The sequence below is a fragment of the Triticum dicoccoides genome, chromosome 6A (assembly GCF_002162155.2).
Source record: "Triticum dicoccoides isolate Atlit2015 ecotype Zavitan chromosome 6A, WEW_v2.0, whole genome shotgun sequence".
NCBI lineage: Eukaryota > Viridiplantae > Streptophyta > Magnoliopsida > Poales > Poaceae > Triticum > Triticum dicoccoides.
This window is the reverse complement of record NC_041390.1, coordinates 589235980-589260722: the sequence shown is the minus strand read 5'-3', so window position 1 is coordinate 589260722 and position 24743 is coordinate 589235980. Positions and strand designations below refer to the sequence as shown.

Genomic DNA, 24743 nt, shown 5'->3' with positions numbered 1-24743 from the left:
TTGGGAAAGACTAAATGGACCACCTTTATAGCCATAAAAATTCAGGCCCAGTGCCCCTCAAGAAAGAAAACCGTAAGCCCATTATACCTCTCCAGTCCAGTGAGTGGTAACCCTCCTTCGCCAGAGCTGGAGCTCTCCTTCGGCCAGGCTCATCCTCCTCCTCGGGCTGCTCGGAGCGAGGTGAGTCTCTCCATTTCGAGCTCTACCACCACCCGCATCGGCATCTCAACCCCGAGCGCCTCCTCCTCTGCGCCTCGTCCCCGCGAGACGCGACGTCCCCGTCGTCGTCTGGTTGCGTGCTTTGCACGGAAGGCGCGGCTGGATTTACTCGTCCCAGCGCAACCCAGCAACTGACTTCTTGTCTCCGCTGCAGTGAGGCGGTGGAGCCGCATGGACACGAAGATGCCTGGGTTCGTATCGGGAGGTTCATGCTTAGGGTGGTAAGTTGATTTATTTCGTTCTCAGCCGAAATTTTTTCTTTTACCTTGTTCTCGAAGATTGATTGGCAACAGAGTATTAATGTAACCTATCTCCTTTCGCAGCTGACCGTACTGGAGTGGTGTTGCGTTCCCACCTGGCACATACTGGCGTGTCTTTACTTCGTGCATATCTGGGGTTCGGATTCCATTTGCATCGGCCTCGGGGGCATGCTCCAGTGGCTTGTGGGGGCAACACCATTCGTCTCGCTTTTCATCGTACTGTTCACCTTCCTATTCAAGGAGTTCGGCTACAGACGGGCATGGGTGAGGTTGCTCCACGCTTTCGCGTTGAGTGTCTTATTTTCGTGGCTGTTCATCTGCTACTGAGAGTATTATCTTATGTATCTTCGAGCGTTTAGAAAGTCCTATGTATGTCAACTCTGGCAGACGATGATTGCCGCACTGGCTTATTTATGTATCTAAGACTATTGAGACTGCATTTGCAGAGCAGTGCTTAATGCTTTCATGACTGAAATTTATTGTGTCCATTTTACTACATTGGTTCCAATGTCAGGCAGTCTATTGTCAGTGCTGCTGTAGGGCTTGTCCGTGGCAACCTTCATAGTCTGTTTCCAGAAATCTAAATTGGTCTGCTCGTCGAATGCTTTGTGATAGGAAGTGGCTGGGTCTGGGTTTGATTAGTACTAGGAGTATGTTCTAATCATCATCTTTGTGTTATCACTTGTTTGCTACTCATGATTCTTATGTTAATTATCATCCAGATATCATAAGCACACCTTAATACTGGTGATTCTCATGTTTATATTGAATACTGTTCCTGATTAGAACAACACTGTAGTTGAGATACCTGATCATCATGCACCTGAATGTTCTTTTTGCCATAAGCTCTCTGCTATTTTCACACTGATGTCAAATAGTAACCTACTGCAGTATGTCCTTGCTGTGTGTGTCGTTAAATAATTGATGTTTTCTTGATCCATTTAAGAATGCAGTAGCCCCGTCTAAGAGGCTGTCGATCGACTGGTCCTTCACCAGAGAACACATAGTGTTTTGTGCATAAATATTGTATTGATCTGATATTATTCGTACCAACTAATTTTGATGATACAATGCATGTTTCACTCTATTACTGCATATTTTGTTGAAAAAAGTACTCTATTACTGCATATTTTGTTGAAAAAAGTTAAGGCTATCAGTTGTGGAACCTCATTTGAGCTTTTCATTTGTTTGTCTGATGACGTTAAGAATCAACTACTTGCTCTGCAAATTGTTTTGTTGCTGTAACTTAAATTGTTTATGTCATCATTTTTCTTTGTGTTATGAACATGAAACGGCATGGATGACAAAATGGTTGCATAAATTGCTTCTTTTCATTGTACTCGCTGGTCCTTTTTAGTTTGCATATAAGTTTTGTCCAAAGTCAAAACACATCTATTATAGAAAAAGGTATCAACACTCCCAATACCAAATCAATATCATCGAATCCATTATGTAACAGTTTGTTTTTAATAACGTGAAGATTATCACGCCAGATTTGCCCAGTGTCTGCCTACCAGGTTTGTGCATTTGATGAAGTAGTTGATAGCTTGTGCTGATGCTTGGATACGATTGTCTGCCGGTCTTAACGTGTATGTGATTGTTGGATCCTTGCTGTTTCGCTGCGGGTACATATGTTTTCTTGTGATGATGGTAGTCCAATTGACTATCCCAGCTCTTCTTGTGACATTTGTTAATCCCTAGTTATTGTGCCTGAAAATTTATCGTTTGTCCTGTTAAATTTTATGGCATCAATTTGAAACATATGGTTGTTCACCGATTGCTGATAGATATCATTTATGGATTCAAGCAACTTTTGTACTCACTGATTAAAATATCAAGAATGCTATGTAAGCCATGCACTTGTGAAGCCTGGGTGTGATTAGGATTTGAATTGCATATAGATTTTATGCTATGTTTGTTTATAACCTGGTTGTGACCTAATATAGTGTAAATCTGCAATGCATGTTTCAACCAATTTTGTGTTGGTCTGATATTATTGGCACCAACAATTTTGATGATGCAATGCATGTTTCACTCCATTACTGCACTTTGTGTTGAAAAAAGCTTAAGGTTATCACTTGCGGAACCTCATTTGAACTTTTCATTTGTTTGTCTGATGACATTAAGTATCAACTACTTGCTCTGCAAATTGTGTTGTTGTTGTAGCTTGAATTGTTTCTGTCCTCATTTTTCTTTGTGTTACGAACATGAAACGGCATGTGTGACAAAATGGCTACATAAATTGCTTCATTTCATTGTACACCCTCTGGTCCTTTTTAGTCTGCATATAAGTTTTGTCCAAAGTCGAAATATCTTTAATTTGATCACTTCTGGAAAAAGTATCAACACTCACAATACCAAATCAAAGCCATTGAATTCATTATATAACAGTTTGTTTTTAATAATGCTAAGATTATCACGCTAGATTTGCTTACTGTGTCCGCCTACCAGGTTTGTGCATTTGATGAAGTACTAGATAGCTTGTGCTGATGCTTGACATGTGTATGTGATTGTTGGATCGTAGTTGTTTCAACTGCGGGTACATATGAAGCGGCAGCGGCAAAATGTCGGAGAGGTTGTCGCAATTTTTTGATAGGATTTTGAGTTGTCTGGCGAACGCTTTTTTCTGGAACTTTTGCTTGACCACGTGGTGCATGTGCATGAGTATTTGTCCTTCCTGTTTTTATAGGGTTCTTGGTGATGTAAGTCTTTGTATCCATTACATTAACCTTATCTTCTAGTTTCTTGTAGGCAGACCACATTACATCTCAATTCTCTTGCAACCTTAGACACTGCTTTCCTCTTCGTACATTCCAATTAAGGACTACATCCATGGGAAACTAGCATAACACGGCCACAAAGTTGCAGGCACCACCAGCGAACTGAACTAACAGCATGCAAGCAACCTGACCAAACTGAAAATAGGTAACACACTAAGAACATACAGCCAGTCTAACCAAATTGACAGCAGAGAACACCCCAGCACAACACACATATGAATGTTGTGACTAACATAGGAACATATGGACCTCCAGACTCGACCACATCGCAGACCCTCATCCCTGAGAGGCCACCGCCGGCTGGGCTGGCACCGCCCGCAGCGTCGTCGGCTTCTTCTTTTTTGCAGCCGTCCCTTACACCGGCGAGGTGACCGCCGAGATGAAGCTGGACGTCGGGGGCGCAGGGCCCCTCCTTGTGAAGCAAGACCAGCCGTGAATACCGAGCTCCGGGGTGTGGGCCTGGAGGGTTGCCGATGCTTGTCGTGCCCCTTCCTGGGTAGCAGAGGACTTCCAGGCGTCGGTCCAAAGAGGGGCACCTTGAAGACAAAGCGCGAGGTCGAAGAGAGTGTCCGGGGTAGCCTCCCCGGGGGACACCCTGGACGGAGGAAGGGGTGCAGCTCCCAGAGCTGCTTGAGCTTGTCAGCGAGACTGACAGGACAGGAGACGTCCTGGAATTGCGCCCAGAAAGCTCGATCCTGCCCGTGCTCTGGATCATGGCTCCCTTGGTAAAAGGTGTGTGCGCGGGGAGCACTCTGGGGCAGATCGATGAAGTGCTCTGAATCACGCCGAGCTTGTGTCAGCTCAGGTAACGTTGGTGTCCAAAAAATGCACTGCAGAAGATACGACTTACCGGCTATGATGCCGCCTGTCTGCCTAACCTCCTCGCAGTACCCCGGCGCTGCTTGGTTTCCTTGAGGTCCGAGGTTTGCGTCTTCAAATCCTCAACCAAGGTATCCCTTTTTCAACCTTCAGCTGGCTGTAGTCCTCGATGCGCTTGTTGAGGTCCTGTTGGAGGAGGGCGGACGCATCCTTGGCAGCCCCTCTTGCTCTTTTTCGTAGAGGGCGACCGTCTTCTGAGCCTCACCCCGGGAGTACCGGCTTCTTCCCGGGCGGCCTGGGTCTGCTGTTGGGCAGTCCGGAGCTGGGTTTCCAGCTCGGCCACCCGCCTTTTTCGGACCCTGTAAACAGATGACAGGTGTATCAGGAGTTTTTTTTAGACATTCTGCTGAAAGCTTCATAATATTATGATGAAGCAAATGGTAAAAAGGTCGACATAGCGTACCTGTGGCGCTCCCGACATTCTGTTCAGTGCTCAGGGCTTTGGACCTTGAGCTCGGACTGTGCCAGCATCTGCTTCCCCTTCACCAGATCTTGGGTAAGGTGATGTACATTTGAGAGCAGAACAATAGGACCATTTGCACGTGAGATGAAGTGTTTCAATCATGTGGTCGCCGTCTTAGAGCTGCGTGGCAGACGAGACAAACCACACGAGTGCTGCAAAGCGACGGAGAAACTGGGATGCAACTTGTTACTACAAGGTTGTGAGACGTTCAAAGCTGTGAAACGAGTGAACTGGCAAATGCCAAGATGACTTCGCTTCGGTCCTGTCCTGGTGTTACATAAAAGCTCAACCATGCATAATAACTTATCAACACACCAACTTCACGCAATTAACAGCAAAACTAGGTACTACCTCCGATCCATATTACTAGTCACTGGTTCAGTACAGAGTTGCAGGGAGTACAACATTTCTGTTGCAACACCACCATTTACAGAGTATCGTCCTAAGTTGACTCTGCAGATGTACACCCGAAATGTGAGTTTGACCTGACCAAACCGGTACCAACACCATTTAGCTGCAGCAACTGGGCGATCAAACACATCTTCAGAAATCAAAATCAGAACAAGCATTTGCAACTGGGCAAGGAAATTTCAACGTGTCCTGCGCTAGGCTCCCGGTGATCATGACCGCAGGTTGCTCATTGTGACTGGCAGCTACTTATGCTCTGTTTTCAGCACAGGATAGTGCAATTCTACAATCTTTTCTGCTGCATGGCGAGCTGAAGCTGCTGGTGTTGTACCATGGTCACTCCATCTCAGAACCTTCATCTTCATCCTCGTCTTCGTCCTCGTCAAGGATATAGACCAAAGCATGCCTCCGCGACGAGAAGACACAAGCCACTCCTCTTGAGGCTGTAAACATTGAGGAAAAGCGAGCTCCAGACATTACTTGTTATGTGAAATGAATACCAACTGAAAATCATGTGCAGAAATAAACACTCAACCTACCACTGACTGCCAGCGGAGTAGACAAAGGGTGAGGGATGCTACGAACTTTTCCATAATCTGTATCCAATTGGAGTTCCAGCACCTAAACATGTTCATGGCAGGAAATTAGCGCTATTACCATTTGCCAGCAAAAAAAGTAAAGTCAGCTTCAACAAGCACCTCCTGTCAATGGACCAATTTACAGATCCAGTGCGATTTTGTTTATCTTGTTGCAGCGATTAATTACTACTAATATGGCTACTTTAATTTTGTGTAGTATAACTTATTTCAGTAGGTTTCTCCCATACTGTTCTCATTTAAGTAAATCCGTACCTCCAATTCTTGGAGATTGTAATAATTTGCAGGGAATGTTCTTGAGAGCTGTGAAAAAGAGAGGTTCTCTGTCTGCAGCATAACCATCCAAGATCTCCCGGCACTTTCAGAACTGGACTTTCCACTAAGTAGTAAAACCACCTGGTTGTCCTGTGAATAACCGTTTTCTTTTCTAAGATATGCAAAGTGCTTTACAAAAGCAAAGTATTGCCTCAATAACTGTAACAGGGAATACCTTGTAAAGAGACAGATCAACACACTCGTATTCAACAGGTATATGCAACAGAAAACCTGAAAGTGATGGTGTGCTGGAGGTACTACATGAGTTGCAGAGGTCCTTTATCACAGCAACGAAATTTCTTAAATTTAACGATCCATCAGGTATCTTGAAGCATATGTAGTCAGTCGAGCTATATGAAGAAGCATTATGCTGAGAATCTTTATCCTGCTATTTTGAGTAATCAGTTAGGAATTTGAAAAGTGACAGATCATGGACCCAATGCAAAGCATGTACAGAATAAGTTAAAGAAAAACATGGAAATAAGCAATGAGTATGTTCACATCAGGACCATTAGTTTGTTGGAAGAAATCACCAAAGAGAACATAAACCTTATAGAACGCAATTGATGCTGGAGTACTGGTTGATGACAAGGCATCGGACGATGTAACAGGATAAAGAGGAAGCAATCCTTGGCAATGTATTTGTGAAGATACAGTAGTGAATGGCATCAAGAAAGCCTCCTTCAAGCTAAAAAATATGGGATATAGAGTTGTTAGCATAGCATAAAATTGCTTCACAAAAGGAAGGAACAGTTATTTTAAGTAACTAGGAACAAGTTTAAAGTTATTCTGTCTGTAGAAACTGAATACACAAAGATTTGACTGACAGTACATTGAGTCGAGACACGTGTACTGGCAAATAATTTGAAGCAATAAAATGATTCACCTTTCTTCCAACTCGCTAAATTGCTTGGCCAAACTCCTTTCCAAAAACTTTGTGTCTGTAAATCCTCCAAAAACTACTAGATGCTCAACATGTTTCGCAGTATCACTGAAGAAGTGTGTTGCACACAATTAAATAAGTTAGCCACGCATCATCACAACTTGGGAATAGGTACCATAAATCTTCGAACTATGAAAGCAATGCTAAAAACATCCAGACCACAAAGGTACATGCAAGCAGGAATGATGTTTCTTCTTTAAAGATAAGCCATGCAGTTAGCAACGCCAAGACACAACCATGTACGAAAACTGCATCTACGAAAACTTTCATAGTACAACAGTACAACCCATAAGTGTCCAGATACAACCATGCACTTATGTTTATAAATGGTGAATGGTAACATGCAAATAGGTACCAAAAATCATCAAATCTATACAGATAGTGTAAATAAAGTCCAATAAATCAATAGCAAACATAAAACAACAACTGGCATGCTACTTACATATCCCACTCAAATATCTGATCTGTTTCAACTAACTGCTTGATTGGATCCTTATCAAGAAGAAACTTCAGAAAAATCACCACAAGTTCACTACAGAAGATAATCCCCTGCTAGTTAATAACAAAATTCATGACATGAGAATGAAGAGGACAATAAGAAAGAAAGACATAAACCTGTTTGTGGATGGAACTTGATCAGTTGGTTCACTTAACAATATCTTAACACACTTCAAAACCCAGCTGAAGAAATTTTGGAACTGGAAAGTCAATGAATCAATGAAAGTTACTACATGAGAAACTACCAAAGGTACATCATCATCATCAGTAACCATAACTGGATATGCCAAAAAAAAGGGAAATGATATGCGCACTTGTTCAGGAAGGAGCCTCATTTTAAGATGACACGAGTCCCAATTCTCAACAAAATTTGAGAAAACATGAAACAAGAAAAAAAGTGTACCAGATAAAGAACAGTAGCTGCAACCCTTGAAAAGCGCTCAACTTGCACAACTAGCATCCCTACCCTCTCAGTTACACCATCCATAAGCTTTTCATCTAACCCAATGTTCTGAAATCGTGAACGCCATCTCGCAAGGCCTCTTAGTTCTGCAAGTCTGAATGAAATAATTTCGACTGCAGGCTATAAATAAAGAACATATTAGCAAGCAACTCAATTTTAATTACAGAAACTTGAAATAGGTTGCAGGTATAACACATGTTTAGTCTGGCCAAACCAGATGGGTTGACCTCCAATTAGTGAGCTATGACTTTAATGTTGTGATATAAAGGAAGACATGGCTGTGGTATTCTACCAATACTAACAGTACTTCCTGGTTTGAGTCAACTAACTTTGTTTTTAATAACTGAGTCACCTAACTAGTAAAGCACTAACAACTTAACTAATTATAGCAGAAAGACGTGAAGCTGCCTAACAAACTCTATAGTATCCAACTATCCATTACAAGGAACCAAAAATACAGACAATAGTACCAATAATATGTTGCTCTGGTATCATTATGTAGTAGCTGACCTGAAGATGCTCACTGACAACAATACGAAGTTCTCTTCCAGCACTTTCAATAGTCTTAGCTATCCTCTTGAGACCCTTTCATATAAAAAATAACAAGTTTAGACAGGTTATTTAAGAAAAGAAGGTATGCAAGTTATGGCAATAGCAATAAATACCGCTTCACCAAGGGAGCTGACTAGAAATTGATGTAGAGCCGGACTTGTATGTGTCCCAAACAAAAGGCTCATAAACTCATCCTCGGAGCTAGATTCCATCCCTGTAAATGGTCAAAAACTTAGACCAATGTAGAAAAATAAAGGTATGTGATTCTTGATGGTTATGGCTTCAAAAGAAACCAATCATACCATGGGCAGTAAGCAGAGAAGGCAAGGCACTAAATTTCTCATGAAATAAGTTCATAGCATTCGACCATTGTTTGGACATCATAGATATGGAAGCACGGACAACTTCAACCAGATCTTGAATACTTGACGCTTGTTGAGACACCTGATGTAGCTCATTTTTCCTTTATTGGTGATAAGACAAACAGAATAAAAAAATCTTTATTCAATTTTAGTAGGAACAGCCCAGCAGTCAATATCCTTACAAACTTTAGTACTGAAATACTGCTGCTATATTTTAGGGAAACAACAAAAGCCTAAGATATTTACACTTGGCCAAATAATTAGTTACGATCGGTGAATTGGACCGTCAGAGTTCAATCTTTTAGGTGCCAGTGAATGTGTTATTCTAGCACCTTTTGTGGATCTATTTTTATTTTCATACAAGACCACAAGAAGAAGATGGTTTTGGAACAAGGACAGAAGGCATTAAAAGGCAATGGAATTGGTATGCCATTACCTGTTGGAAAAGATAGAGGTATCAAGGTGCAAACAATGTACCCCAACAGAAAGATCATTACTGAGAGAAAGGTTGTCAGTATTAATCAGCTTTCCAGAGCACAGAAGAACCAACTGATGGAGATTTCGTGATAAAGAGACCTGATATTAAGAACAACTATTGCTCAGAATATCATATCCAGCAGACTGATACGTGCATAAGAACCTAAGAAGTGAAGAATTAATGACCTTGCTTATGGAAACATCCTGAAGTCGGTAGCTAGTTCTTTTTCCAGAGGATTGTACATGGATTGGAACCTTATTTATGTTCTGAAATATCACCAATAAACTCATTACTGCCACGGTATGCCCCAGAACTAATAATTTACAAAGACAAAAGGTAGGCAACAGGTTGTCAATATCCATAGATCGTAAAAATATTGCAGAAATAACTATTTCATAATATCATATTTACTGTTAAGGTATACGAGCCATGCTGTCAAAGTAACAAAAGGGTATTAATGATAAGAACAACCTTGAGAATCAGAAGAAAGCATGCATAGCTGATTATATTGACTGTAAATGTAGAGCATTCAGTTATTGTGTTTACTTACTATCTTTCCAATTGGAAATATTCCAAAAATACTGAAGCAAATGCAACCATCTTTATCACCAGTGCACAGAATATTAAAACGTTGACACGAAGCGCTTGAAAATGCCTGAATGGCTTCTTCATTCTCATCTGCAAGACCAGTATCTCCCGAATTGAGCCCACCTATCCTAGGCATCACGGGAGCAGGAGGAAAGAAACGTGTAGTGCGGTCTTCATAAGATAACAAGTCTTCCTTGTCAGTCTGCAGTAATTAGCAGAGGGCTCTATTAAGGAACTTTTCCACTGAAACCGTATACTATTCTCAGTAAGTGCAAAATTCAAGCAGTTGATCATCTCCGGTTGCAAGTTTCACTGAATAATTTTCAATAAGATGCAAGCTAAATGTGATTTAACAAATAATATCTTGAGTAAATATAGTAAATGTTTTTCAAGGGAATAAATATACCCTTGATAGTGGTTCATCTTCTGCCCAATTCAGACATACGATGGCAACATCGTGAGATTTTATACTTCGTAACATCTTCCCATTCTGCAATTAGCACTCACGTTATTTATACATACACGAAGTGGTAAAGTAAATAGAAGTAACAAGTAAACTGTAATAGCATGCATGATTGTTTGTGTAATACAAAAAACACAAATTGCAAAAGAGTCAAAACATAAAATAGATTATGTACTTATGTTACAACCTTCGAGATCATATAAGGAGTTTTTACAATAACTACTAACACACAGTGATACAAAAATGATATTGCAAATTCAGTTATGATGAAACTGCAACAGATTGCAAATTCGAAATGGTGCTCAACAGAAAATAAAGCAATTCGAAATGTGCTGTATCAACGTGTCTGGTTTTAGCATCAACTAACCACTTCATTATATTACTGAGACACAATTTTTATGGGAAGATCCATATTCTTTATGTATGCACATAGTTGTCTCAGAGGTCTTTGGGAGCATGTGCCCCCAGTGATCTCCTAATAATTCCATACATAAAAGTCAAAAGTTACGAAGGCCAAATGAGAACAGTGCCATTAGCAAATTATAAGGAACCATGCAGAGTTCAGGTTTGCATGAAGTATGAAAAGATAGTCCGGCAACAAAAAAGAAGGCATCAATAGTTTCTACTCATTGCTTTCAGCATACACACCTCAACATCATGCAAAAGAACAAAACCATCTTCTGTACCAAGTGCTACTATTTTACCATCAGGGCTCCAGCAAATTGATGTGATGCACTTCCCTGAAAAATAAGCATTTTACTATTTTAGTGCCTGCTACCATTTTAACTTGAAAACAGATGCTGTCAGTTCAATTACTGAGAAAGCATACATCAAGGGCCCCTTGCATTTTGAGGAAGGAAAAGAAAAGGGTCATTTTCGAAGTTTGGCTACCGCCAGGTGATCCATTATCCAGTGCCGATGTCGGATCTGCCGGCTCTTCCCATGGGTTGAAGGATTTTTATACGATTTTGTAGGATTTCAATCCATAGCATTACTTTTGAATAGAAGCCCTTTGGATCGAAGGAATGGGACCACCAAAAAATTATATGGGTTGCTCTCCAACATCCCAATTTTAAAGGATCTCTACTAGGGGTTAGACCTTATGAAAATTATTCTTTATGTCCTGTATGCACATTCTCTATCTTTAAATTCCAGCAAACTTTTTGTGGAAGTCTAAAGAGACATGTTTGCAAGTTCCTGTAAGATCCAGGAAGTCATGGCATCTGCCTTTTTTAGAATCCTGCATTCCAAATAGGCCCTAAGGGTGCAAGTATAATAAGACTACACAGAAAACGGACAGTGTTCTCAGCTGGTGAAGTTTGTCATGGAGCAGGGATCTCACTTCTTCTAAACACAAATTGCCAAACCATCTGCCTTTTACTTAGGATATGACTGCAAAATATGTAGTTATTGTTGAATAGACAAGGTGCGCCTCAACACAAGACATGTACTTCTTTGAACATACCGAACATGAGGAATTGTCTATGACTATTTATTTATTTTTGGCATTTAAAAAGAAAGAAAAAATAATAATTTGATAGATGGCTCATCGTTTTTATTATGAGCACCAAGGGGTGGGAGGGTAGCAACCAGGGGATATAGTCCACAGCCGTTGCCAATTGAAGCGATGGAGGAGAACCTTGGAGTCATCAGTAACCATAGCAAGCAGATCCTTCTCTGGGTTCCACTCTGCCAATTTTATCTAACAATAGTAGAACATGTGTAAGGCAATTTCTAATGGATCATATTAATATGAATCTATAATAAATAAATAACAGAAAGTGGAAAAGGTGCACGCAATACATAAAGGTGTCAAATACTCGGCAGCGCTTAACTGTTGGATCTATATAGCTGACTATATAGCTGAATGTTGCTGAATAGGGCATAAAATAGAAATCGAATGAATCAAGCATGTCTAAGGGCTGAAAAATTGATCAGTGAGTGCAAATGCCAAAGCTAAACTCGATAAACAAATGTGGTGTTTGTCGCTCCAGATTATCAAAATGGCGTGGTTCCTGATCGTGTTGAGGTCAGACGAATCGATCCACTGCCAAGTCCCAGACAAAACCCCTCTCAGCCGCACGAAGTGACAGTAGGGAACCACTAGGTCCCGGCCCAGCCCTCTTAGAAATTTCAGCAAACGGTTGGCATGCGGCAAGGGTGCGGCCACCCCTGGATTACCAGCCCAAATCCACCCGCGTCCTCCCGCGAGGCCGCCGCCTCGTGTTCGAAGCCCGCCGCACGAGAGAGCGGCGCGACACGGAGCCCAGGCGGCGAGCCGGCGGACCCCTCTGGTGGCGACAAGGAGGAGAGAGGGGCGGGGAAAGGCCGGCGGCGGGGCTAGGTTTTCGGCCACCCGAGTCGCCGCTGCGGGGGTAGGGGGGACTTTCTGGCCTGCACTAATTCGGGGAGGGGAGGGGCGGGGCGATGCGGAAGCTTCAGCGCAGATTGGTGAAGCTCGTCGAGGCGAGCTCGCGCGCGAGGGAGGGCGTTTCGGCTAGCGGGAGGAGGGAAGGAGGCGAGATACCTGGAAGGGGATGGGCTTGTCGAACTGGAGCTGGAACGGCGTGCCGGAGGCCGCCGCGGACGACGACGCCGCCTCCTCCATCTGCTCCTCCGCCATGGCGACCTGCTGCTTGGTGGGTGGTTTTTTGGGGGAAGTATTTTTGGGCGGCGGACAGGCGGGAAGAAAGAGAGGGGTTTTTTCTTCGACGCCGATAAATGCCACATTGTGTGTGGTGTCAGGGGTCTGCCCACACACACATTTTATATGGTGTATAAAAGGATCAGCTCACACACCTACGTGTGAGCAAAACAAATAATGATTATACACTTTTTTTTCCTCCTGATCCTTTTTACACGCGTGCGTGTGGGTAAAATAGATAATGCCCACACGCTTCGTACGTCAGGCCTCGTACCTCATGGTCTCGCACGCCCCGCGTGACGACGCGTCCCGCAGTTGCCATGGTCCAGACCCTCGTCCATGTTCGTTTAACTATTGCCATGTCGCTGAACTTCGGTTGCCATGTCGGACAACTACAGTTGTCATGGTTGCTCAACTGCAGTTGCCATGTATGGTCTGGTCTACTGCAGTTGCAATGATTTCAAAACTTTAGGAGTTGCCACCCATTAACACTGGGCAGTTGCCATGTAGCACTACAAAAAGGCATGGCAAAAAAAACATGTTCAGATAAAAGAGAGAGTTGTCATGTGCTCACAAGCACACTAGGGCAGTTGCCATGTAAAGAGAAAGAGTTGCCATCTGCTTACGTGCATGCTAGGGCAGTTACCATGTACCATGCAAAAACACATGGTAACTCGGGTAAAAGAGAGTTGCCATCTGCTTACAAGCAAAGTTAGGGCAATTGTGATGTATCCTACAGAAACACATGGTAACTGCCAGCTTTGGGTGTGGGCGAGAAGACGGGCATGTGGGTGAAGTGATAAACGCCCACACACTAGCTCCCTCTGCGTGCGTGAAAACTGATGTGTGGGCGAATTGCTAAACGCCCACACACCAGCCCCCCGTGTGGTGAAAAAAAACGTGTGGATGATCGGATGAATGCTCACACACCAACTTAGTCCTACGTGACACACAAAAACTGTTAGAACGCGTCAAAATTCGTGTAGAATTGATTGAACGAGGATACATGCGTGTGGACGAGTTGCCAGACGTCCATACATGTGGACGTTAGCGTTTTCGTTTTTCTTTATACAATGAAGAAAGAGGGAGCGATAAGAAGGGAACGAGAGCATGGCCCCCCGATTGGATCGCCCCTGTAAACTTTACGGACCAAAACGACCAAGCAATCGCCTAATTGAAGCCCACCCGGATTTCTTTACAAGGGTGTACCACAAAAATGTTAGTGATTTCAAAAAAGTTCACGAATTTGAAAAGGTTTACAATTTTTTTAAAGAAATGTGCACCAATTTAAAAAAGTTCATTATTTCAAAATTTTGTTCACGAATTTGAAAAATGTTCATTCAAAAAATGTTCATGATTTAAGAGAACGTTCATGAATTTGTAATAAAATGTTCGAAAAAAATTGAATTAAAAAAATGTTCATGATTTCAAAAAATGTTTATGATACAAATTTTTCATGAATTTAAAATATTTTTTAAAATTGAAAAACAAAAATGAAAATGAAAAACAGAAAATAAAAGAAAAATGAAAAATGAAAATAAAAAGGAAATAGGAAAAGGAATAAAAGAAAAAAACGAAAGAAAAAATAAATAAATAAGGTTCAGGGAAGGAGAACCTTCCCAAAACAGATTGGGATGAAACCCATAAATGGACCGGCCCATACAAAAACGCACGCACGAGGGGGGTACGTGCACGGTCGCTAACCGGTGACCCGCGCCAAATAGATTCCCCCTTTCATTTTTATTTTTTTGAACTAATTCCCCATTCCATTGGCTTTCGTCAAGTTTAGATTGCTTACCACGAGTGTCACATGGTTCCCCCTTCCATTGTTTTTCAAGGGAATAGCCAAACTTTATTCATCAAATTCCACAAAAGTGTGGGATACAAAATGTGTCATGAGGCTGGTCAAGCCACACATGTCGTCCTAAAGCTAGATTGAGAGAAAATATTGCTAACTTATGAGCTTCAACATTAGAAGTTCGACTTTCAAAAGTAAAACCACACGTAAAAGAAGTAGCTCTAGCTTTCATTTCACTGATAATGGCTCCATATCTCCCTTGTCCTCCCTGGTTGATATCACCTATTACTTGTTTAGAATCAGAGGCTACGACGAGCTGGTTGATGTTTAGATCCTCGGCTAAATAAAGGGCTTCTCTGCATGTAATGGCTTCCATGGTGAGGGCATCCTCAACTCCCGCAATTACCAGTACTGAGCTGCCGAGCTAGTTACCATTTTTATCACGACAGATTGCCACTGCCATACCTCCCTATCTCGTCTGATGCCTGCATCGACATGAATTTTAAGAAAATTTGGTGGTCCCCCCTTCCCTTGGTAACAAGTAAAATACAGATGTAGAATATTTACAGGGGTATATTTTCCAGATCTCCCAAGCGGGGCCGTTTTTTTTAGGCAAACGAAAGCCTGGGTTGTATGTACTTTTTTTAGGCAAGGGTTGTATGCACTTCCGTGGCCATGGCCTGAGCCTGCAGGATATATGGCCCAACAGTTACTGAAGCCCATGTGGCAAACCTATTTCTTTGTAGTCCTGATTTGCCACCTGGCCCACCCCAGTTAACCTTCGGCCATCAAGAGTAAGAAAAAACTTTGGCCGCCAAAGGAGAAGCTCCATTTATTTATTTATTTTTTCGCTCTACCAAATTTCTCTCTTCACTCCAAAAAAAGTTTTCTCTCGGTTTTTCTATCACAAGCCATTGAGAGTAGGAGAACTACGGATCAATGTCATAGCTATACTTTTAGGTTCTTCCATTCTAGATTTGTTTTTCGCGATGACAGTATAATAAAACTTGCATGGCTGTATTTTTGTCATGGTGTGGCGTTCATAGACCATGCACCTGACACCATGAAGCATTTGGTGTTTTGTTTGGACGGATAGTCGTCTCTAGTTCAAGTGGATTATCATCAGTCACTGGGCAGTGGTGGTAGTGATGGTGGTGTCATGATGATAGTGACCAAGTGACAATTCAACGGCTTGCCTTGCAAGGGGTGTGGCCCCAACCACATACATGCCCTAGATACCTCATGGGTGGCTATGCGGCTTTTCAGAAAAAGTTGAGGTTAGCCCAGCTTATACAAATTTGATATTCATTTGACTTCAGTTAGTGATGTGACTTTGGAAGAACTTTGATTAATTATTAAGAAAGTCGGTTAGTTTGCTAAAAGAATGTAGCTTAACCCACTTTGGCATTCCCACAAGAGAAAACCTCATGGTTTGATTTCGAACGACTTGAATATTGAGAGTACTAGAGTTGCACAAAAATATGTGCAGCTTAAGATACAGAAATGTGCACATATTTTTATAATTTAAAAAATGTTTAACCAGCCAGCATCAGAGAATAAAGTTGTCACCGAAAAATAAAGTACAAGTCACATAGACACTGACCAAAAAAGAAAATTACAAGCAAGACCGAAGAATCTCTTAAGCTTGATGCCAGCTTCTGTCACCCTTGTCCAACACCACCAAAGCGGTCACCAAAGTAAAAAGGGGACATATCACCTCTTCGCCCAAGCTCAATACGGCTCCATTGCCGATTCGCTACTTTTTTTACTTCCAAAGTACTCTATCTCTTTAAAGACAAAGCCATTATCGTTTACTGGTATGTGAATCGGAGATTTGTGCAGCGTATTTTGCCACGCATTGCTTGTACGTAGTATTGTGCAGTACTACTGTGTAAACTAGAATCACCCAGCACGTGGAATAAGCTGAACCCAAACACTAGGAACATTTCATACGCTGATTCCACTAGAGCTGTGTGTCACTTTCTTTCGGTTGCTTCAATGCAGTAAAATCGCATGCGTCTTCAACCATGGCTCGCTCCAACTCGAAAGGTCTCCTCTACCTTGTGCGTACTACAGTAATGGCTAGTAGTATTACTACAAAACAGCACAGATACAGTCATACAGATACAAAAAATACTGCCGTCGCAAGTCGCAGAAGTTACCAATCCTTCTACTGATTGTGGATATCTCATGTCCTATTTCAGCAGACGATGCTGCCAAGACTGAAGCCCCGGCCACAGGACAAGAGCATAGGATCCGTTCCATGGTACACAAAATGTGCGTACAAGGCGTGTAAGTTTTCTTCAATGAAGAGCGAGGCAATAAAACAGATAAGCCAAGCTGCTACAGACTGGTTAACCAATTGACTGACACTATTTACAGAGTAATGGATTAGCGATGCCAAGGCTCTCAATTCTGCGCTGACATGTTCCACCGAGCACTGGTTTTCTCGGTCTCGTGCAGAAACGCAACCTGCTGACGGAGGATCAGGGGCCTGCAAACTGAACTTACTACCGTGCAAAAGCAGAACACACATGGCAGAGACTAGTGCAAATCAAATCAGACTGAAGGAATCACAAACGAGCAGCAATGCATCGTTATTCTAAACCGCATCTCAGTTTGCATTCCGATCTATTAGCGGTAGAATTCGCACACAAAATGCGAATTGGCCAGGCATGGCTGCGTTCAGTTCAGAAGAGCAGAAAAGCCAACATCAACCAGATCATCACTGATGCGGTGTAGAACCACGACTGCAACATTTTCTAGATAGATAACAGCTTGCAAAAGCAACAACCAAGGATCCAACAAAGCGTTGGCAATCATCTAGCACTCGCACTACTACTACGGTACTACCACTACTTGCAGAGAGATAAGCAGAGTCAGCAGCAGCCAACTACTAACATTTGGAACAACAAGGGCGACGCGTTCAGATTCTGCCTAGGAGGAGGTGAACTTGGTGACGGCCTTGGTGCCCTCGGAGACGGCGTGCTTGGCGAGCTCGCCGGGGAGGACGAGGCGGACGGAGGTCTGGATCTCCCGGGAGGTGATGGTGGGTTTCTTGTTGTACCTCGCCAGCTTGGCCGACTCCCCGGCGAGCTTCTCGAAGATGTCGTTGATGAAGGAGTTCATGATGGACATGGCCTTGGAGGAGATGCCGATGTCCGGGTGCACCTGCTTCAGCACCTTGAAGATGTAGATCTTGTACGTCTCCACGCCCTTCTTCGCCTTGCTGCCCTTCTTCCGGCCCCTCGTCTTGCCCTCGCCGCCGGCGCCCTCCTTGGCCGCCGTCTTGCCCGCCGGAAGCCGCTTCTCGGCCTTGGGCTTCTTGCCCGCCGGGGTCTTCTCCGCCGCCTTCTCGACCTTGCTCTCGGCGGCCGGCTTCTTGTCTGCCTTGGGGGCCATGGCTGCTGCTGCTGCTTCGGAGGTGGGAGAGGGAGCGGGAGGTGTTTCGCTGGGAGGTGGGGAATTGCAGATGTGAATGGAGGCGGGGGGCGGAGGAAGTATATAGAGGGGAGGAGGTGCGCGCTGATTGGCGGAGAGGCCGGTGCCTCGGATCGATGACGTGGGCGAAATGGTGGGCAACAGGAAATTTTCTCCGTGGCTGGCGGGAATTTTGTAATTTCGGCGCACAGAAACACAATTTAGAAACATACTCCCTTATCCTCAAAAAAAAAAGCATACTCCCTTTTGTGCTACTCCACAATTTTGTTGGAGTAGTCTTTTTCGGATGCGACGCATATATTAAAAAAAAACAGCTATTACTTCTCTCACAACTAGCAGTATGTGAGCATCTCCAGCCGTTTGCCTCCCAGTACGCATAAAAATCGCCCCCTGGGGGCGAGCCGGCAATACAATCGGTGCTGGGGCGGTTTCGCGTCCAGTCATCGCCCCCAGGCGCCGATATTGGCCCACTTTTCAGCCCCATTTCGGCAAATAAAGGGCCCATATTCGGCATGATTCGCCGTTGTTCGGCGTTCAATTATGCACATAATTTTTTTATCACATAAATATCAAATACTTCAACAAAATAGTACAACAACAAATAGTTCAATACAAATTATATAGTTCAACAAATAAAAACTCATATTTCATCACACGTCGCGCCCGGCGTCGCCCTTGAGCCTCCATAGATGCTCTATCAGATCTTGCTGCAGTTGATGTGCACCTGTGGGTCTCGGATCTCCTGACGCATACTGAGATAGGCAGTCCATGTTGTCGGTAGCTGGTGATCAACTTCGGCTAAAGGACCCTGCATGTAGTATGGTTCAGTGTCAAATATTGGGTCTTCTTGCTCGCTCTCGATGATCATGTTGTGCAAGATGACACAACAAGTCATAATCTCCCAAATTTGATCTTTCGACCAGGTTTGAGCGGGGTACCGGACAACAGCAAATCGAGATTGGAGCACACCAAATGCCCGCTCGACATCCTTCCTGCAAGCCTCCTGAACCTTCGCAAACCAGGCGTTCTTGCCTCCTAGCACAGGGTTTGAGATCGTCTTCACAAATGTCGACCATCTCGGATAGATGCCATCAGCTAGATAGTACCCCTTGTTGTAGTGCCGCCCATTGATCTCGGAGTTCACCGGAGGAGAATGACCTTCAACAAGCTTGGCAAAGACAGGAGAGCACTGCAGCACGTTGATGTCATTGTGAGTTCCTGGCATACCAAAGAAGGAGTGCCAAATCCAGAGGTCCTGTGTGGCCACCGCCTCAAGTACCACACTGCAACCGTCTTTGGCGCCTTTGTACATCCCCTGCCAAGCAAACGGGCAATTCTTCCATTTTCGATGCATGCAGTCGATGCTTCCAAGCATCCCAGGAAATCCTCTTGCTGCATTTTGTGCTAGGATCCGAGCAGTGTCTTCCTCATTGGGTGTTCTCAAGTATTGTGGTCCAAACACTGCCACCACTGCCCGACAGAACTTGTAGAAACACTCTATGCTGGTGGACTCGGCCATGCGCCCATAGTCGTCGAGTGAATCACCAGGAGCTCCGTATGCAAGCATCCTCATCGTTGTCGTGCACTTCTGGATGGAGGTGAATCCAAGGGCACCGGTGCAATCCATCTTGCACTTGAAGTAGTTGTCGAACTCCCGGACGGAATTCACAATCCTAAGGAAGAGCTTTCGGCTCATCCGATAACCGCGCCGAAATGTTTTTCTCGCCGTGAAGTGGAGCATCGGCGAAGTAGTCGGAGTAGAGCATGCAGTAGCCTTCGAGACGATGCCGGTTCTTTGCTTTCACCCGCCCCGGCACCGAGCCACCTCGCCGCGGCTTTTCATTGCTCGCCAGCAGCTGGGCGAGGGCGGCGAGCACCATGAGATGCTCTTCTTCCTGGATGTCGGCCTCGGCTTCCTCCTCCAGCAGCGCAGCGAGCGCTTCCTCGTCATCCGAGTCCATCGCCGAGGCAGGAAAATCGCCGACCACCTTGCGCTTGGTGGGCGTGTACCCACAGCTAAACTGCCCCTTCGCGGCTGAAAATGGCGGCCGGAAACGCCCAGCTGCTGTTGGAGGGGCTGCCGCGACGAAGCTCTGCTATTTTTCTGGCATGGAATGGCTATCTAGTGGGGAAAGGCGGCGGGCGGCGCCAAGATATAGCTACTGGCGTCCGAGGGTGCGGGGGTGGGAGGCTAGTCGGGGAAGAAAACCTTGACTTTTCCCCAGACGGTGTGGGCCAGCCGTGCTTTTCCCTTGCGCCGGAGCCCCCAACTGCCCCCGGTGCGCCGGGTTCGGCCTGTGACCGCCGGGCGGAAAAAGGGCCGAACCGACGCTTTTCGGCGTCCTGGGGGCGCGACTGGGGCGTTTTTTTGGCGCCGGTGCCGAAAAAGTGGCCTGGGGGGCTGTTGGGGCCGCGGCTGGAGATGCTCTTATGGACCTCGATCTAGGATTACAGGTAGCGGGGGAGGAAGGGAGAAAGGGGATCGGGTTAGGAGGAGGACGAAGAGCAGCTTCGTTCCTGGTTCATGATTACAATAATACTCGATCCCCTTCTCTCTCTCTCTCGCCTCTACTTAATCCCCTCACGGCCGCAGGCCACACACACACCGCTCGCCTGGAGGCTGGGTCCCTCTAGCCAGCTGTTACACGCTTTCCTTGGCCGCCAAGGCCTCGCCTTCTCGCCCACTGTCTGTCTCGTCTTCACTGGCCGATGGGGCCCTATGGCCAGCCGTGACATCTCCCCCTTCTTGCGTTTCGCCTTGTCCCCAAGGCGGAGAGTTAGGGAAGCGACGTTGCAGTTGTTGTGGCTCTTCCCAGGTGGCCATGCATGGAGGCAGGCCGCTCCACTTGATGCGTAGGCGTAGGGCCGGCTCGCCGCCCACACAAACCATTTTGCTCTCCTGCACCGTTCCAGGTATATGTTCCGCCTGCAAGACAGAGTGGTCAGGTGGTAAAGTAGGACTCACTTGTGTACAGCCCCTTGAGCTTTCTTGAGCTGCGATACATGGACGATTGGATGAATCTTGCTTGTAGGTGGAAGGTCCAACTTGTAGGCCACTGCGCCAATCCACGCCACCACTCTGTAGGGACCGAAGTAGCGAAACGCGAGCTTCTGATGTGGTCTTTGCGCGACTGACGACTGAATGAAGGGTTGGAGCTTGAGCAGGACCGCGTCGCCCATAGCGAACTCATGATCTGTGCGATGCTTGTCTACCTGTCGTTTCATCCGATCTTGGGCTTGCTTTAGTTGTTGCTGCAGCAGGTCAATCATGACCTCTCGTTCCTGCAGCCAGGCAGCCAAGTCCGGTACTGTGCACTCATCAACTTGGGTAACTCCAAACTCTCTTGGCAGATGGCCATACACCACTTCAAACGGAGTCCTCCCCAGGGCTGAATGGAAAGACGTATTGTACCAGTACTCGGCAAGTGGCAGCCACTTCAACCAATTTGCAGGGCATGAATGCACCATGCACCTGAGATAAGCCTCGAGACATTGGTTCACGCGCTCTGTCTGGCCGTCCGTCTGTGGGTGATATGCAGAACTGAGTCGGATCTCTGTAGGACATAGTTTGAACAGTTCCTGCCACACCTTTCTTGTGAACACTTTGTCGCAGTCAGAGATAAGAGCTAGTGGCAGGCCATGCAAACAGAAGATCTCTTTCATGAACAGCTTCGCCACTTGAAGGGCCGTGAATGGATGCGCCAAGGGAATGAAATGGGCATACTTGGAGAATTTATCCACAATCACCAGAACTGTATCGAAGCCTCCTGACCTGGGCAATCCTTCGGTGAAGTCCAGCGACACACCGCCCAAGGTTTCTTCAGGATCGGTAGGGGCTGAAGTAGTCTGGCCGGTGAGATCCTTTCCGTTTTTGCTTGTTAACAGACCATACAGTTGTGAACGAAATTTTTTACTTGTTGTTTCATCCCATGCCAAGCAAAAAGCCTCTTGATCCTGTTGTAAGTGGCGTGGAAGCCAGAGTGGCCTCCTGCTGCGCTTGCGTGCAGCGTCTGGATGAGGTGTTTCTGAGTTTCTGTGTCACTACTGACCCACACACACCCTTTGTATCTAAGTATTCCTTCATGCATGATGAAGTCCGGCTCACTCTTGGGATCCAGGGCTAACTTGGTCAGATGTTGTCGTGCCGCTGCATCCTGCTGGTAACTGTTCTTGACTGCCTCGAGCCAAACCGGCTTGCACACGGAAATAGCAGCAAGCTCTTCTTGATCAGGGTGTGCTCGCTGCGAGAGTGTGTCTGCGGCGCGGTTGGTCAGGCCAGCCTTGTACTGGATAGTGTATTGCAGTCCAATCAATTTTGTAAAGGCTCGCTGCTGGATGGGCGTGTTGAGTATTTGGTCTGTCAAATGGAGAAGACTTTTCTGATCCTTGCGGACGATGAACTCAGCATGTTGCAGGTATGGGCGCCAATGGTCGATGGCTAGCAGCAGTGCCAGACATTCCTTTTCATATGCTGAAAGGCCAAGATTCCTGGGAGCTAATGCTTTGCTTAGATAAGCCACCGGATGGTTGTCTTGCATCAGCACCGCTCCTATTCCTGTGGCACTTGCGTCTGTTTCCACCACAAACTAGCGACGAAAGTCAGGGAGTGCAAGCACTGGGGCTGCACTCAAGGCTTTTTTCAAGGCAGAGAAGGTTGCGTCTGCCATAGGTGTCCATACAAACAGTTTTTTCTTCTTCAACAAGTTGGTGAGTGGTTTGCTGATCACCCCAAAGAAGCGGACAAACTTTCTGTAATAGCCAGCGAGGCCTAAGAATCCCCTCAATTCTTTGGTATTGGTTGGCACTGGCCACTCTTGCACGGCTTGCACTTTCTTGTTGTCGGTGGCCACTCCTTCTTCACTGATGATGTGACCCAAGTAGCTGATCTTCTGTTGCCCAAAGGTGCACTTGGTTCTTTTGGCTTTCAGACCATATTGGTTCAGCAACTGTAGTACTTGGGTGAGCAACTGCTTGTGGGTGTCGAGATCGTCGTAATGGATCAGGATATCGTCCATGAATACCAGGACCCCTTTTCGGTGAACTGGACGCAAGACCACATGCACCACTCCTTGGAATGTAGCTGGCGCATATGCCAATCCATACAGCATGACTCGGAATTGGTAGTGGCCTGTGTGGGTTTTGAAGGCCGTTTTGTGCTCATCTTCTGGTCGCAGCCTGATTTGATGGTATCCGGCTCGAAGGTCTAGCTTGGAGAACCATCGCGACCCTGCTATCTCGTCCAATAACTCGTCAATAACCGGCATGGGGTAGGTAGTCTTCAGAGTGATAGCATTGAGGTGCCTAAAGTCAATGCAAAATCGCCATGTTTGGTCTTTTTTCTTGACCAAGAGCGCCGGGGACGAGAACGGACTGTTACTTGGTACAATCAGCCCCAATCTTAGCATTTCCTTCACCTGGGCTTCTATCTCATCCTTATGTTCTGGTGTATACCGATACGGTCGTATGTTGATGGGGTTGGCTCCAGGTATTAATGGAATGGAGTGATCCCAACTTCTGTGCTCCGGAAGTTCAGTTGGTTCAGCGAACACCTCAGGGAAGGCATCTACGATTTGCTGTAATTCTGGTGGTACTGGGTCTTCTCCTTCTCCTTGCTCAGCTGAGTACAATACCACAATATGTGCAATGGAGTTGTTGCTTTCCAAGGCTAACAGCTGCGCCATGTCTACTTATTGCACCTGAGACGTTTTTGCTTGTAATCCTTGTAGTACCACTTGACGCCCTGCGTGGTCAAACTGGAGTGTCTTGGCTGCCCAATCCACTAACATTGGCCCACACTATTCAAGCCAATCCATTCCCACGACCATGTCGTAACATCCCAAAGAGAGCACCCTGACATCTGTGACAAATTGTTGGCCTTGAGTCTTCCAGGAGCAGCTGGGAATCATGCCCGAGCACTGCAGATTTCCTCCATTTGCGATCTTGACGGCTATAGATGGTATGGATTGAATTTTGTCTTTCATGCGCATCGCCACCGCTTCACTGATGAAACTATGTGAGCTCCCGGAGTCCACCAAGATGAGCACCTCAACCCCATTGAGCATCCCAAGCAACCAGACTGTACGTGGCGTTGTTTCTCCTGTGGTGGCCACTTTGGAAATGCACATCACCTGCTCTTCATCCGAGTCTGTTTGGTGTCCCTGTCTATCCTGTTCTTCAGCTTGTAGCAGCTCCCACAGCTCTTCGACCATGTGAAGTTGAACCGTGGCCGCGCACTGGTGGCCTTGCCCCCAGCGCTCTCCGCACTTGAAGCAGAGCCCTCGAGCACACCTATAATTGTGTAGCGCCGCGACTCTGTCCTCACCCCGGCCTTGATCGTGACGGTGATTCGGAGCCCGCGCCGCATCCAGGGCACGATAATCTTCGGCCGCTCCTTGAGGTGCCGGTAATGCTGCTCATGGGGGAGGAGCGCCTGCTACCAGTAATGGGCGCGCCGGAGCGCGAGGTACCCCTTTCTCGTGGCGTTGATGATCTCGCCGTGGCATGCTTGCCATCAGTTCCTCCTGCAACGAAGCAAGAGAGAAGTGCTACCTCTTGAGCACTGCGTTGGATTTCCCCAAAGACGAGAGGATGAT

General features: G+C 45.6%; 2 protein-coding genes and 1 long non-coding RNA gene across 4 annotated transcripts; 1 reads left to right on the top strand and 2 right to left on the bottom strand.

Annotated features, from left to right (window-relative positions):
* Positions 1-91: 91 nt before the first annotated feature.
* LOC119314377 lies at positions 92-945 on the top strand. The gene is made up of 3 exons (XR_005152288.1): positions 92-180; positions 374-440; positions 543-945. It is a non-coding gene; the product is annotated as an uncharacterized LOC119314377 (long non-coding RNA).
* Positions 946-4929: 3984 nt separating this feature from the next.
* LOC119318198 (anaphase-promoting complex subunit 4-like) lies at positions 4930-12953 on the bottom strand. 2 transcript variants are annotated; one of them, XM_037592713.1, is made up of 19 exons: positions 12795-12953; positions 11858-11969; positions 10916-11007; positions 10211-10294; positions 9767-10006; positions 9402-9482; positions 9175-9314; positions 8679-8839; positions 8490-8590; positions 8335-8409; positions 7765-7944; positions 7479-7561; positions 7306-7395; positions 6807-6911; positions 6470-6608; positions 6096-6308; positions 5861-6010; positions 5549-5630; positions 4930-5452 (listed from the first exon to the last, which is right to left on the bottom strand). In XM_037592713.1, the coding sequence occupies exons 1-19, from the start codon at positions 12888-12890 to the stop codon at positions 5346-5348; spliced, it is 2331 nt and encodes a 776-aa protein (XP_037448610.1). In that variant the 5' UTR covers positions 12891-12953; the 3' UTR covers positions 4930-5345. The 2 variants fall into 2 exon arrangements, with proteins under 2 accessions (XP_037448610.1, XP_037448611.1); XM_037592714.1 differs by having other exon boundaries at positions 6096-6305.
* A 4465-nt stretch (positions 12954-17418) lies between these two features.
* On the bottom strand, positions 17419-18179 carry LOC119318197 (histone H2B.2-like). Its single transcript, XM_037592712.1, has one exon. The coding sequence runs from the start codon at positions 18109-18111 to the stop codon at positions 17647-17649; it is 465 nt and encodes a 154-aa protein (XP_037448609.1). The 5' UTR covers positions 18112-18179; the 3' UTR covers positions 17419-17646.
* Between the last annotated feature and the right edge of the window lie 6564 nt (positions 18180-24743).

Excerpts from the sequence above, each read along its gene's own strand:
- LOC119318198 (XM_037592713.1), bottom strand. The coding sequence starts at position 12,890 with ATGGCGGAGGAGCAGATGGAGGAGGCGGCGTCGTCGTCCGCGGCGGCC. Across the intron at positions 9,483-9,766 it reads TATTTCCAATTGGAAAGATA|AACATAAATAAGGTTCCAAT; the intron begins GTAAGTAAACAC and ends GTGATATTTCAG. Across the intron at positions 6,609-6,806 it reads TTTAGCGAGTTGGAAGAAAG|CTTGAAGGAGGCTTTCTTGA; the intron begins GTGAATCATTTT and ends CATATTTTTTAG.
- LOC119318197 (XM_037592712.1), bottom strand. The coding sequence starts at position 18,111 with ATGGCCCCCAAGGCAGACAAGAAGCCGGCCGCCGAGAGCAAGGTCGAG.